Source organism: Phacochoerus africanus, chromosome 6 (genome assembly GCF_016906955.1).
Source record: "Phacochoerus africanus isolate WHEZ1 chromosome 6, ROS_Pafr_v1, whole genome shotgun sequence".
Taxonomy (NCBI): Eukaryota; Metazoa; Chordata; class Mammalia; order Artiodactyla; family Suidae; genus Phacochoerus; species Phacochoerus africanus.
Genome location: NC_062549.1, coordinates 14,579,091 through 14,593,339, shown reverse-complemented (window position 1 = coordinate 14,593,339; position 14,249 = coordinate 14,579,091). Strand labels below are relative to the sequence as shown.

Here is a 14,249-nt window from a genome sequence, read left to right as displayed (position 1 = left end):
CCCTAGAATTTATCACCACTTTACGGATTAGTCAAAAGTGATAACCTCCGTATGTTCTCTCTGTATATCATATGAATTAAACTGGCATCAGGCCTAACGCTGCTTGACAGAGTCTATTAATATCCCAGGGCTACAATGGTAATTACATTTCCAGAAACCATGAAGTTCTGTTTCTGTTTAGGTTGGTTCATTTCCTATATTTTCTTTTTTTTTTTTTTTGTCTTTTTTGGCTATTTCTTGGGCTGCTTCCGCGGCATATAGAGATTCCCAGGCTAGGGGTCCAATGAGAGCTGTAGCCGCCGGCCTACGCCAGAGCCACAGAAACACAGAATCCGAGCCGCGTCTGCAACCTACACCACAGCTCACGGCAACACCGGATCGTTAACCCACTGAGCAAGGGCAGGGACCGAACCCGCAACGTCATGGTTCGTAGTCGGATTCGTTCACCACTGCGCCACGACGGGAACTCCCATTTCCTATATTTTCTTAGATTTAACACAAATGTTCTATCTGGCAATTTGATGACAAATTTTTAGAAAATCAGAAACGTTAAGATTCTACAGATGTCTGATAAATGGAAAAAATAAATAAAAGCACCAGGAACTCTATAAATGGGCACATCACTAGTCATCTTTGAATTACAAATTATTTATTTATTTGTCTCTTTAGGGCTGCACTGGTGGCATACGGAAGTTCCCAGGCTAGGGGTCAAATGGGAGCTGCAGCTGCCGGCCCACACTACAGCCACAGTAACACAGGATCTGACCCGTGTCTGTGACCTATACCACAGCTCACAGCAACGCTGGATCCTTAACCTGCTGAGGGAGGCCAGGGATCCAACCCTCATCCTCATGGATGCCGGTGGGTTCCGTTACTGCTGAGCCACAGCGGGAACCCCAGAGATGCTCATCTTGACATTGTTTATGATAATGGGAAGCACAGGTGTGAAAATGAGAAGCGTAGGTGTCCGTGCCCCGGGTAATAAGAGTTATGTCAGATGTGGGGTTCCCTGCAGCAGTAACAAGTAACCAACTGCCTGAGCCATGGCAACATAAATAAGTTTCAAAAGCAATAACTAGTGAGAAAAGTTGGAAAAAGCATGAGACTAAGAACAAAGTATAATTTGGATAAATCAGAAACACATGCACACATAAAACACTACTTGCTAAAAATAAGAATCCTTGCATATTTATGGACAGAAATAAAACATGTAGAGTGGGTACTCTGGGGGCATGGGAATGGGTGTGAGTATCTAGGAGAAGAGAAAAAAGTTACAGAAGAGAAGAGCTTGCATGCCTCAGTGATATCAATCGCCTGTAGTCAGAGGGGTACGAAGATCTCAGCTCTCCCACTCGGGTGCAGTATGAAAACACTGAAAAGAGGAGTTCCCATCATGGTGCAGTGGGTTAAGAATCTGATTGTAGCGGTTCAGGTCACTTTAGAGGTGCAGGTTCAATCCCTGGCCTGGAACAGTGGTTTAAGGATCTGGCATTGCTGCAGGTGTGGCACAGGTCACAGCTACAGCTAGGATTCAATCCCCGGCCGGGGAACTTTCATATGCCACGGGTATGGCCATAACTCCCACACCTCTCCCCCTCAAAAAAAAAAAAAAAAAAAACACTAAAAAGAAAGGGGTGCGGAGAGGGAGGGGCCAGAGGGTGAGTGAGCGAGTCAGCGGGCTACTTTGCCTAAGGCAACTCAACTCTTGTTTTCTTTGCTTTTACAAAAATTCAATAAAATAGATTTTTCTTAGAGTTAAGCAACCCTTGGGTGTTATGAAACCTAAGGACATGTTCTCTCCTCCGCTGTCTACGAATGAATAAAATGAAGATCAAAAGCTGCGTGTTGACAGAGCGAGGGGCTTCACACCACACGATGTTACCACCACTCCACAGGGTCCATTCTGCAAACATCAAAACGACGAGGAGCCTTCCTATGAGGCCACAGAGACCAGCATTAAACCATTACCTTGATGATGCCGACCAAGGTCGTTTTCATCATTAAGATGCCTTCAGTAAAAATGGAAATAGCATGAGTAAGCTTGGCAACCTTCAATAAAGAAAAAGAGGTTAATGAAGGATTTCTCACAAAAGACCCGCCAATTCCACGGGAAGCTAAGATAACTGGCTGATAGTTCAGGAATGGGCAAAGACAAGAGGATGCGTGTGCAGCCTGAGGACACCTGGGTGCCCATGTCCCAGCCAGAAAGGAGGCTCTGCGGGGTGGACCACCGTTAGACGTAGGGGTGACTGAGTCAGAAGATGTGCACTCGTTCTTTACCCTTTGACCAATCACTTCCCTTTCTTTGGGCCTCAGTATTTCATGCATAAGATGAAGGCAGGACTCAGTGATATGGAAGAGCCCTTCCAAAAAGAAAAGGCTGATGGTGAGTCTGAGAAGGTAATTTCCTTCTACTGCCTTCCACATTCTTTTCACGTAACACTGAGAGACAGTGATCAGACAGACTACTGCCATATTTTTGAGATAAAATGTGCAAATTTTGGGCCTGACAAGCTGAATTCCTGATATACCTTCTGGAGTTGTGTCAGAAGAGGTGAATTTGATGCTGGACATCCTATTTTCAAATTGTACTTGATTTTATTTTTCATGTCTTTAAGTTCAGAGAGGAGAAAAGCAGAGGTCTTGGGGAAGAACTACTTCAGACGCTTAACTACAGAGTGGGCTTAAAAGTCTGGCTGTAGGAAATGGTTCATGGAATATGGATAATTTTGAACCACTGGTTTCCTATACAGAGCAGGCACTTGAATGGAAAAAGCCGAGGCAACGCAGCCCCAAGAGAAAAGGGGCTGATGTACCAAGATGGTTCAAAAGAAGCGTGACCTGCTGAGCTCCCCTGCCCCTGAGAACGTGCAGAGAGGCGAATGAATGACACCTGGATGCCGTACTGAATGAAGGTTTGACTGCACCAAACAGTGAGCCTGGTTGTCACTGGGGACAGGAAAACACAAATGAGAACTGACCCTGTGGTCCTGGGGATACGGCAGGCGACAGAGACCTGTGCTATTTCATGCTTCTGGGGTTTATGTATCAAAAGGCAGAGGTCAGAGGGACACGGCACCTCATATCGCGGGCCAAGCTGGGCATAGTCCCTCAGCTTGTCTTTGTCCAGCCGGGTTGGCACCTCGATGATATCGTGGGTCTGAAGCTTTATGATCTTCAACAGGGAAGTAAACATGCTTTCTGGAATGATCTGCAAAACCTTTAGTGAAAGGGAAAAGAGGAAAAACAAGTGAACCTCTGTTTCATTTCTCTTGGCTGCCAGATGCCAGGACCACAGTAAGAAGGGTGCCCGTGTGCACACAGGGCCCTTTATCTGCGGGAAGCAATGCTGAGGGACTCACGAGAGCTATTTAACAACTGCTCTCAGGCCCAGGGCTACGTCCCTTCACACATTAACTGCTCACACCTAATTCTTACAGAACCTGCTGCAGAAACTATACATAAAATAATTAACAAGGACCTAGTGTCTAGCACAGGGAACTCTTCTCAACATTCTTAATAACCTCTATGGGAGAAGAATTTGAAAAAGAGTGTATCTACGTATATGTATAACGGATTCACTTTGCTGTACACCTGAAACTAACACAACATTGTAAATCAACTATACTCCAATATAAAATTAAAATTTAAAAAATGCTTAAAAAAAGATGCATCACTTCCACACTACACATTTTTAACAGACTGACGTTCAGAGATATTAAGAAGCCCGGTGGTAGAGCGCTCAGCTAGTACGTGACACAGGAAAACATTGAACTCAGGCTTGTTTGGCTCTAGGCTACACCCTAAGTTATTGAAATAGGACCAAAATTCTTCTCAAAATTTGAAGTTCAACTAGAATATGCTGGATCTAGATCTGGCTCTTTTTATCAGCTATGACCTTGAAGAAGCCACCAAAATCTCTGCTCCTATCTCTATACCTATAAAATGGGTGCTAACACCATCAACACTTAAAAAATAGGTATAAAGGTTCTTGGAAAGTAAGAACACCTCTGCACATCCACAATTCCAGTAAGAATAAGTTTATTTTCAGGTACTGCATATTTCTGGAATCAAATTAAGACTAAGGGAAAGGAACACAGGTCTGCTTTTCACAGGGCCCCAGGCACATCGTTTGTATTTAAAATAGCAGTTAATTTGCCATTAAAATAAGTACCACCTTGATGCATTTCTTACCTTTCTCACGTAAGACACTAATTCGCCAGAATAATATTGAGATACACTGAGAAGGTCAGGGCTATTTGCTTGATTAATACGGAGAAGAGGTAGGTCAAGGGCAGAGGCAAGCTGGAAGGAAAAGAAGACACAATCCGTTTCTCGCTTTCAAAAAATCCTAGATATTTCTCTCTTTCTCGAAATAGTAACACACAGCAACGCTCTTGGGCTTTGTCTAAAAAAGAGAGCGGCAACCTCTGAACTTCATCAATGTCATTAATCGTTTCTGACAACAATACGATTTTGTAAAGTGACAGGCATCTGCTACAGCAGTGGTTCGCAAGCTGTGTGGACCAGCAGCATTAGCATCACCTGAGATCTTGTTAGAGCTGCTGAGTCTCCAGCCCTACACAGACTTAATCAGAATCTCTGGGGGCCCAGCAATCTGGGCTCTGACAAGCCTTCCCAGTGATTCTCTTGCACCCTCAAGTTTGAGCCACTGTGCTGCAGAAGCCAGCTAGTTCTCTAAGGAAATCAGACATCCTGATGGAGGGACTGCATATTGAATCTAATCCAAGATGTCATGGCCTGTAAGAAGTGCTATTATTTTATGGACTGCTCAAAAAGAAAAAAGATCCTGATAACTAAACTTATATGCCATGAATTTGCCATCACAGTTACAGAGATGTTAAAATACGAAAGTAAACCTCAGAATTGATGTTACATACAAATATATATACACATACATACATATATATACACTGAGTAAATTATTCGTTTATGGCAAAATGAAATTACCTTGAGAGAAGGGCCAATCCATGCCTGTCTTGTTTACCATTATTCCCTAACCTTTAGAGGAGCTCCTCAACTGTAGCAGAGGCTCAACAAGAATGTTTTTTTCTGTTTAGGGTCACACCTGGGGCATATGGAAGCTCTCGGTTTAGGGGTCGAATCAGAGCTACAGCTGCTGGCCTACACCACAGCCACAGCAACACCAGAGCTTAGCTGCATCTGCGACCTATGCTGCAGCTTGCAGCAACTCTGGTTCCTTAACCCACTGAGTGAGGCCAGGGATTGAACCCGAATCCTCATGGATACTAGTTGGGTTTGCAACCCGCTGAGCCACAAGGGGAACTTAGAAGATTTTTTTTCATGAATAAGTAAAAGGGATGTCTAAAGAATAAGGACCTATATAACTCACATCATAGCATACTGGTAAAACTTGAAAAAAAAAATCTGTTTCTTCATTAAAAACCAATTTTCTGTTAAGACACTCCAGTTTCTATTATTAATTTAAACTTTAAGTATTTCTGGCATCTTGTGCAATTACACTGTCATGAAAAATCTTCTAACAATTTTCAGTCTATAAAAATACTTAAATCATCCAACTTTCTAAAATACTGTTTAGCTTAAGTCTTCTCAGGACATTTTTTTCCTTTTCTGGTCTTTTTAGGGCTATTCCTGTGGCATATGGAATTTCCAGGCTAGGGATCCAGGTGGAGCTGTAGCTGCCAGCCTATGCCATAGCCATAGCCACTCCAGATCCAAGCCATGTCTGTGACCTATATATACCACGGCTCAAGACAAAGCTGGATTCTTCACCTACTGAGTGAGGCCAGGGATCGAACCTGTGTCCTCATGAATGCTAGTCATATTCATTTCTGCTGAGCCACGATGGGAACTCTTTAGGACATTTGTAAAAGCAAGAAAAAGCCAATAAAGTTTTTGATTATTTTTGGTAATTTTGATTATTTTTTGTGGTTTTTTTTTACAATGAAAATCACATTTCAGCTAAAAAAAAAAAAAATCCCATTTTCTAAAACGATGAAATCTTGGACAGAATTAATGAATGAGGTAATAACATAGGCCAGCTCTTTCCTAGTCACTAAGAACGTGACCTTACAGTTATGTGCTTACCTTGAGGAATGTGGCTCTGAGTTTAGTGACCATGGATGGGTTCACCCTTATGCTCTCTTGCATGATAGACGTGAAACTGTAAAAAGAGATAAATGGTAAGAAGACATTCACAGTGGCCTTCACTGAGGACAAATGTCAGGCTGTTCCCATTACCTGTCAATTAACTGCCAGGCAAAAGAAAGGTCCCCAACGATCTGCATTGTGATCAGGACTTCCTCTTTAATGTTGATGGTTCGGATCATTTGGTGGAGAAACTTTCGAGTATCAGCAAGAAACTGACAGACTTGCAGATTTGATTCCAACTGGTGAAATTCTTGAACCTGAGTTACACAAACACATTGAATTTTAAAAGTCTAAATGGCCTGGATGGTGTTCAATTTTCCTTGGAAACACTTCAAATAGGGCACACTACTTGCTAAGAATTCCTTGGCCAAGTTTTTATTTCAAATTGTAATTTCAGAAATGGATAAGCTGGGAGTTCCCTTCATAGCTCAGTGGTTAAGGAACCCGACCAAGATCCCTGAAGATTTGGGTTCGATCCCTGGCCTCACTCAGTGTTCAAGGATCTGGTGTTGCTGTGGCTGTGGTGCAGGTCTCCGATGCGGCTTGGATCATGTTGCTGTGGCTGTGGTATAGGCCGGTGGCTACAGCTCTGATTTGACCCCTAGCCTGGGAACTTCCATATGCTGCAAGTGTGGCCCTCAAAAGCTTAAAAAAAAAAGAAAAAAGAACCAAAAGAAATGCATAAGCCAAGATGGAAAACAATGAAGACATTTCTAAGATTAGAAAATATTCCACTCTTTCCTATCCTGTACACATATGACAAAATAAGCAAATAATCCCATTTTCCATTTCAGTATCAATAAACGTGTACTGGAAAAACCCTCCTAATTCTGAAGACTTGCAAGACGCTAAAAACCAAAATAAGTCACATCATAACCAAGGTGCTGGCACTTGTACATCTTGAAGTTCTTTTGATGTGCTCTTTAAAACAAAATAACAATTCCACTGTGTTCAGACATTTTAAAGTATACAATTCAAGGAGCCTGGGCTATATGCCAAAAGAAATAGTGCAAAAGAGAAAAAGCATCTCAGATTTACAAAGTTGTTTATAGTTGTACTATAGACTGTAAAATCCAACCAACAACCAAAAAAGAAACAGCAGAAGTGAGAATTGTTCTGGAAGGGCCAGGGAAACTGGCATGCTAACAATGGTGCGTTATACTGTGTTGCCATAATAGTGGCCATTCTAAAAACCCTGCAAAAATAAGAAAAAGCCTGTATGAAAACAGCCAAATGGACAAAAGTATTAATGTACACTTGTACCAACTGGACAGGGTTCCAGATGAGGATGGATGATGTTTATATACGTTTTATAGAATATGCCTATGTTCTGATGCTTTTGTTTATTTTCCTGGTTAAATACAGAACTAAAATTTTAAGAGTGTGGAAGAATAAGCATTGTTTTTTGATGTAACGTTAAGTAGATTAAAAAAACAAACTTTTTTTTTCCCAGAAAAAATACATCACTTTTAAGCCTATGATCATTATACAACTATTTTCATTTTTGTGTATCTTATCTCTTTCTAGGCTTTTCCCCAAAGGCACTTACTTTTCATAAACTAAAAATAGTGCATATCATGTAATCAGTTTTCACAATGTTTCTATACTGTCTCCATATTTTTTTCCCCAAGACTACACATTTATACAAGTTGAAGTAACATAATTTTTATGACCATTCTCTTCATTATTGTCATTTAATTACTTTCCTAATTTTAGGGCACTGTATATAATACTACAGAGAACACATTAACTTATACTACTTTTGCTTCTGATGAAATATTCTCTTAAATATATTTCCAGGAGCAGACTGTTGGGTAGGTCAAAAAGTATGATTTATGATCCAAGAACTATCATTTAAAAAGATTTTCCTGGGAGTCCCCATCATGGCTCAGTGGAAATAAATCTTACAAGCATCCATAAGGACACAGGTTCAATCCCTAGTCTCGCTCAGTGGGTTAAGGATTTGGTGTTGCCTTGAGCTGTGGTGTAGATTGTAGATACGGCTTGGATCCCGCGCTGTTGTGGCTGTGGTGAAGGTCGGCAGCTACAACTCTGATTTGAACCCTAGCCTGGGAACCTCCATATGCCTCGGGTGCAGCCCTATCAAGACAAAAAAAAAAAAAAAAAAGGTTTTCCTTACCTCTTCCAAAGCCTGTATTAGTTGCACTGTTTTTCTCCCTGCAGCAGTAGAATCATCGTAATTTAAAGACAATATTTGTTTTGAGATCTCTCTGAACCAAGCTTGAAGATTTTCTATTAATACAGAAACAAGAAAAGACTACTGAGACCCCAGAATTCCTGTAGCTGTGTCTTTGAATTTAATTAGATAATCCTTTACAAATCTAGCTTTTACAGAGCTTTTACTGTGTACCTAACATCGCTCTCAGGAATTCTCCAAATAACACCAAAAATGCCGGAGGCATGTGACCTCGTAGAAGAGATACTTTCAACATGAATTGCTTAGTTTATAAGAGCTGGCAGAAAAAGTCTGAAGGCCCAAGTACATATTGTGAACTGAGGTGTGCAGAGATGGCCATGGGGATGGGAAGGCGTGGAGAATGGAGGGATATGATTCAGAGTGACAGGGAGAGTTTTCTGGAAGAAGGGAGGATGGGTCAAAGTCTGGCTGGGCGGAAGGGCTGGGGGTCATTTGTTCCTAGAGGAAGAGACGGACATGAGCAGAGGCTTCAGGGCAAATGACAATGGCAGGTCTTGGAGGGCAAAGATCTGGCCAGCATGCAGGGAAGTGAGGTGTGAGTGGTGGGTTGTGGGGAGTCTCAATGGATTAAGGGGCACCATTTGCATTCACAAGCCAGTGGTACCAGGCTCTGAGGATCCTCAGGGCATCAGGCAAAGTCTCTTTTAATCTTCACAAAAAATCTATGGAGTAGGAATTAAGAGCCATTTCTCAGATAAGGGAGCTGAGGGCCTGGATATATAAAGAACCCGCTGCTGGGTCACAGTCACTAAAGGGCAGAGCCAGGATGTGCACAACCGTCTGTCCAGATTCAAAGGTCTTGCTCTTCTCACCTAAGTGGATTCTCTAAAAGTTTTTGTTTTATCAATAGGATGATTTCACTTCAATAAAAGCAGTAAGGGCTTATAATCTAAGTTATTTTAAGAAGACATGAAGAACACTAGTGGGGTTTCTGTCTTGGCTCGGTGGTTAATGAACCCGACTAGTATCCATGAGGACATGGGTTCCATCCCTGGCCTCGCTCAGTGGGTTAAGGATCTGGCATTGCTCTGAGCTGTGGTGTAGGTTGCAGACATGGCTCAGATCTGGCATTGCTGTGGCTATGGTGTAGGCCAGCAGCTATGGCTATTCGAACCCTGGCCTGAGAACCTCCATATGTCAATGAATGTGGCCCTAAAAAGACCAAAAAAAAAAAAAAAAAGAGTAAGATCCAGACTCTGGACCTTTGTTGCTTTTGGCAAGTGATTACATTTTAAGCCTTGGCGTCTTTATATATAAAATAAGGATAAAGATGTTTATCTCACAGGGTTGTCAGGATCAAATGAGAGATATTTGTGTAAGTACTTTAAAGCCAAAATATGCTACATAGCCAGAAAAAGTATAAGATGTTATTTTCAATGAACTTTGAAGCAATGTTGGTATCTACAAGAACCTAAAAGTGACTAGAATAGAGATTAATGTGCCTGATTCTAGACAACTAATATGATTAGGTTGTTACTGGTGGGTCTTTATTTTTTTAGATATAATATGGTGATCTGCAAAACGTTGCCAATTTATATCAAACCATTAAAAACTGGTCGAATTTTTCCAATAGGGATAATAATGTAATTGGGAAATATTTTTATGTTTTTTTTTTTTTTTGCTTTTTAGGGCCGTACCCATGGCATATGGAGGTTCCCAGGCTAGGGGTCAAATCGGAGCTACAGCTGCTGGCCTACACCATGGCCATAGCAACGCCAGATCCAAGCCATGTCTGCGACCCACACCACAGCTCACTGCAACGCTGGATCCTTAACCCACTGAACGAGGCCAGGGATCGAACCTGCATCCTCATGGATGCTAGTTGGATTTGTTTCCACTGCACCACCATGGAAACTCCGGAAATATTTTTAGACCAACCATTCAGCATGAAATAAATCAACAAAAGCCAGATATAGTAATCACAAGCTTATACTAATTAAAAATAGCAAGGTTATTTTTAAAATAAAAAGCTATAGATAGCATTAATCAACTTCTTCTGTATAGTTAACTTTATCGGAAATAAATTTGATAGTTAAAACAAATATTAACCGTAAGAAAAAATAGTTCAATTTGTCACCTTAAAATTCAGAATGATCTTCCCATGGGCAATCTGAAAGGAAGGACCCTCTCTGTACAAAAATTTGAAGTGATACCATGATTTTCCTACAGAGGAAATTTCCTAAAAGAAGCAGGGTTGAAAATATTAAAGTAAAACTTGAGCTAGGTTTAGTTTCAAGACAGTCTGCAGGTCTCCTCTTGTGCCACTTGATGCATCAGTGAAAAAGAACCAAACAGGACTGGAAGATACGACTTTTAGATAACACCTATGTTGGCAAGGAATAATATCTTGGATGAAATATCCTTCTGAGAAGACGAAAGTTAAGCCTCCCCCATGCACATAAAATGACACACTAGTTTTGCACATTATAGAGGTCGGGGGGGGGTGGGTAGATTATGATGCTATAAAACACTATGAACCAATGTTTAAGAGATCCCCACTTAGCCTAACCTCTTATTTTCAAAGCTAAGAAACCTGAAGTTCATAGAGAACCTGAGACTGCCCAAGAGCACACAGGTTAGAGCAGCCAAAACTCAACTGCGGATCTCCGTTAGCACCATCCTAGCACACAATGGTGACACATAAAAACTCTCTCCCCTGTCCGTTTCCAACCATCTGTGTGCACATTTCAAACACACCAAGATTTCCTCTTCAGCAATTACCATTTTTCTCCACTCTGGTGAGGGGTTTTACTCCTGAAAAGACATCAGCAAGCTCCGTCATCCGCTCTGAGCCCTCCTTCTTGTAGTGCTCCCATTTGGCCTGCTTTTCTGAAAGCATCTGCTTGAACATCTGTTGAAGAGAAGGAAGAGATTTACTGATTTAAGAGAAAATCCAGCTTAGGCAGCTGACTAAGAAAGCCTGAGTGAAGCCCAACTTATTATAAAAATAGGTGTCTAAAATCAATATCGGGCTTGATGCCAGCTCTTAAGCAATACTACTTTATACTAATTGAGGGGCAAAGCTAGACCATCTCTAAGACTGGTGCACAGATGCATCACCTAGACGGCGTTCAAATTTTCAGAGTCCCGAACCCCACCTCTGAAGATTTTGGCTCAGAAGGGCTTAGGTAGGCCCCGGAATCAGCATTTTAATGTGAAATTATGCTTGGTGACCGCTGCTCTAAGGGCCTTTCCAGGCAACAATTTCTGTGACTCTTAATTAGCCAAGGAAGGTTGAATCTTTTCTTACTGGTTGATAAGAGAATGAACTAAATCATGTACCAAAGTTTTTTCTTGTACCTTTATTAATTTGCTCCTTTATAAAACTGAAATCCTATAATGAGTTGGACTGAGGAAGAAAAATTTTTTTTTAATTTAACAACATATTTAAGGTATGTCACAAAGGCAGAGGGTTTATTTCACTGAGCTCTTAAGAGGTAAAGAGGCATGAATACTGATTTTTCCCTTAAGACATTCTTCGTTCCTCAGCAGTATAATGAATATTGAAAAGATAAGCAATGTGGTTGAGAGAGTCCATCTGCGGATGAAAGGATCAAGGCAGGGTGGGGTATTGTGGTGCCAGCGGAAGAGGACTCTTTATGATTAGGCAGGATGGTCAGTCAATGAAATTAGTAATAGGATGAGGAACAGTGAGACTTATTTAGAGCCCACTCTGTTTTTTGTTGTTGTTGGAGAAGCAACAACAATAAAAAATCACCCAGAGCCTTCACTACACACCAAATGGCTTCGAGCCTTTCAAACACTCATTCACAGGCTGAATTCACAGTCTTCGTAATTTTTAGAACAGAAGATGGTATTTCAAACAGGAGATACACCTTCTGAAGACTGGGAGATACATAGGCCCAATTAGTGTGTTTACAGGAGAATCAGAAAATGGTTCTAGGAGTTCCTTTCGTGGCTCAGTGGTTAACGAATCCAACTAGGAACCATGAGGTTGCGGGTTCGATCCCTGCCCTTGCTCAGTGGGTTAAGGATCTGGCGTTGCTGTGAGCTGTGGTGTAGGTTGCAGACGCAGCTTGGATCCCGCGTTGCTGTGGATCTGGAGTGGGCTGGTGGCTACAGCTGATTGGACCCCTAGCCTGGGAACCTCCATATGCCACGGGAGCGGCCCAAGAAATGGCAAAAAGACAAAAAAAAAAAAAAGAAAAGAAAATGGTTCTAGAAAAAGGGATGGGTGGGAGGTAGGAGAGATGAAAATACAGGTGAAAGAGCCAAGCTGAAATATCAGAAATAAAAATATCTCATGGTTTTGCTCAACTTGTATAGTTTCTTTCCTCTCTTTCCACCAGATCTTTCTCTTCTTTGAGATGGTTAACAATAAGTTGGTGCTCCCTTAGGCTCGTCTTCTGTTGTCTTTCTACCTGAATAAACAGAATGGAGCTGCCCATTCTACTGCAACAGATCCCAGAGAAAGATTTAGGATCAGAAATGCAGGTGTGGTCAGGCAGAAGCCCCAGACCTGTCCAGCTGTCCACTCAGTAACGCTGAGCTCCAGAACTCTTCGGTCTGGGGCAGGATCCTAACTGGACTGAGGCCATTTCTTCCTTGTGGGCAACCTTCACTTGCCTCTGCATGGCCAGTTTTGCTCTGACCAACTACTAAGATATAAGATGCCTGGTTCCTGCTCCTGGATCTTTTCCTATTTCTCCTCTTGGCTTACCCTGCTTCTCTTCCCTGCTACACTGGGCGCCACTTGATGGGTGGGATATGCCTTGTTCATTTGGAAGACCTAGCACCTAGCTGGGAACAGAGGGGGAGGTAGCCAACAATGATCTGAGGGGGAGTTCCCGTTGTGGTTCAGTGGGTTAAGGACCCAATGTCACTGTAAGCTGTGGTGTAGGTCACACACGCTGCTCAGATCTGGCATTACTGTGGCTGGAAGCTGTTGCTCCTATTCAACCCCTAGACTGGGACTTTCATATGCTGCAGCTTCGGCCCCCAAAAGCAAAACAAAAACAAAACCACCAAAACCCAAAAACCAAATGCCCCCTACCTCCATGAAAAAACCCCACAATTGATTTGAGGGAAAACAATATTAATGAAATTTAAAAGGGGTAGCACTTCTCTGATTTTATAAAATTATATCCAGACACACTACTGAAAATACTCAGCACAGGCACTATATTTGGTTAATAAGCAGCATCTACTTAAGACAACAGTGTCCTCACATACCTAGAAGATAAACATCCAGCAACCACTAACCAGATGAAGGCAAGGTGAGTGTTGGTTCTGAATGGGCATTAATGTCTGGGGCTAGTTGTTGGGGTCACCTGATCCAAATCCCAGTTGTTTACAGAATCTGACATTCCCATGTGTCTGCTGTTTTTATTAAGCCCACAGAGGCTTTTTGGGGGACTCACCAAGCCCAATGAATCCAAGTACCCCAAAGTTCTTAAGACAACCTTGTTCAAATGCAAAGCACCCACCCTCCTGAAGCCTTTCCCAACAGGTTCTCGTGGCTTCTAAGATGAAGATTAACACCCTGCAAGGCCCAGCACAGGCTGCCCACCTGTAACCTCACTTCTACCACCTTTCTCTTGCATTCTCTCCCCCGCAGCCAATTGGTCGTTCAGGTCCCTGAACTGGCCAGGCTCTTCCCCATCCAAGAGGACTGACACATAGTCTGTGCTCTCTTGGGAACGTTCTCCATCACACTCCCCATTTTGTCTTAGCTAATGCCGATGGCCCCTTCCTCAGCTCCCTTCAGAAGCTCTGGCTTTTCTGGGAAGTCATCCAAGCTAGGACAGGATCCTTTGTTTTAGGGAGAGAATTGGGTCCTCTCCCTTGGAGAGCGTACACCTCAGTTTTTATGGACATTTTCACGGGTGGGATTCTCTGATTACTGTTCACATTCCAC

At 42.2% G+C, this 14,249-nt stretch overlaps 1 protein-coding gene across 2 annotated transcripts in view; it reads right to left on the bottom strand.

The window, feature by feature from the left end:
• The window catches only part of WASHC5 (WASH complex subunit 5), a 69,218-nt gene that overhangs the window by 23,009 nt on the left and 31,960 nt on the right, over nucleotides 1–14,249 (bottom strand). For both annotated transcript variants that reach the window (XM_047783263.1, XM_047783264.1), the window contains 7 exons: nucleotides 11,093–11,222; nucleotides 8,294–8,406; nucleotides 6,244–6,410; nucleotides 6,091–6,166; nucleotides 4,195–4,305; nucleotides 3,080–3,220; nucleotides 1,969–2,049 (listed from right to left, as the gene is read on the bottom strand). In XM_047783263.1, coding sequence (XP_047639219.1) covers nucleotides 1,969–2,049; nucleotides 3,080–3,220; nucleotides 4,195–4,305; nucleotides 6,091–6,166; nucleotides 6,244–6,410; nucleotides 8,294–8,406; nucleotides 11,093–11,222 — 819 coding nt within the window. The remainder of the gene's footprint in view (nucleotides 1–1,968; nucleotides 2,050–3,079; nucleotides 3,221–4,194; nucleotides 4,306–6,090; nucleotides 6,167–6,243; nucleotides 6,411–8,293; nucleotides 8,407–11,092; nucleotides 11,223–14,249) is intronic.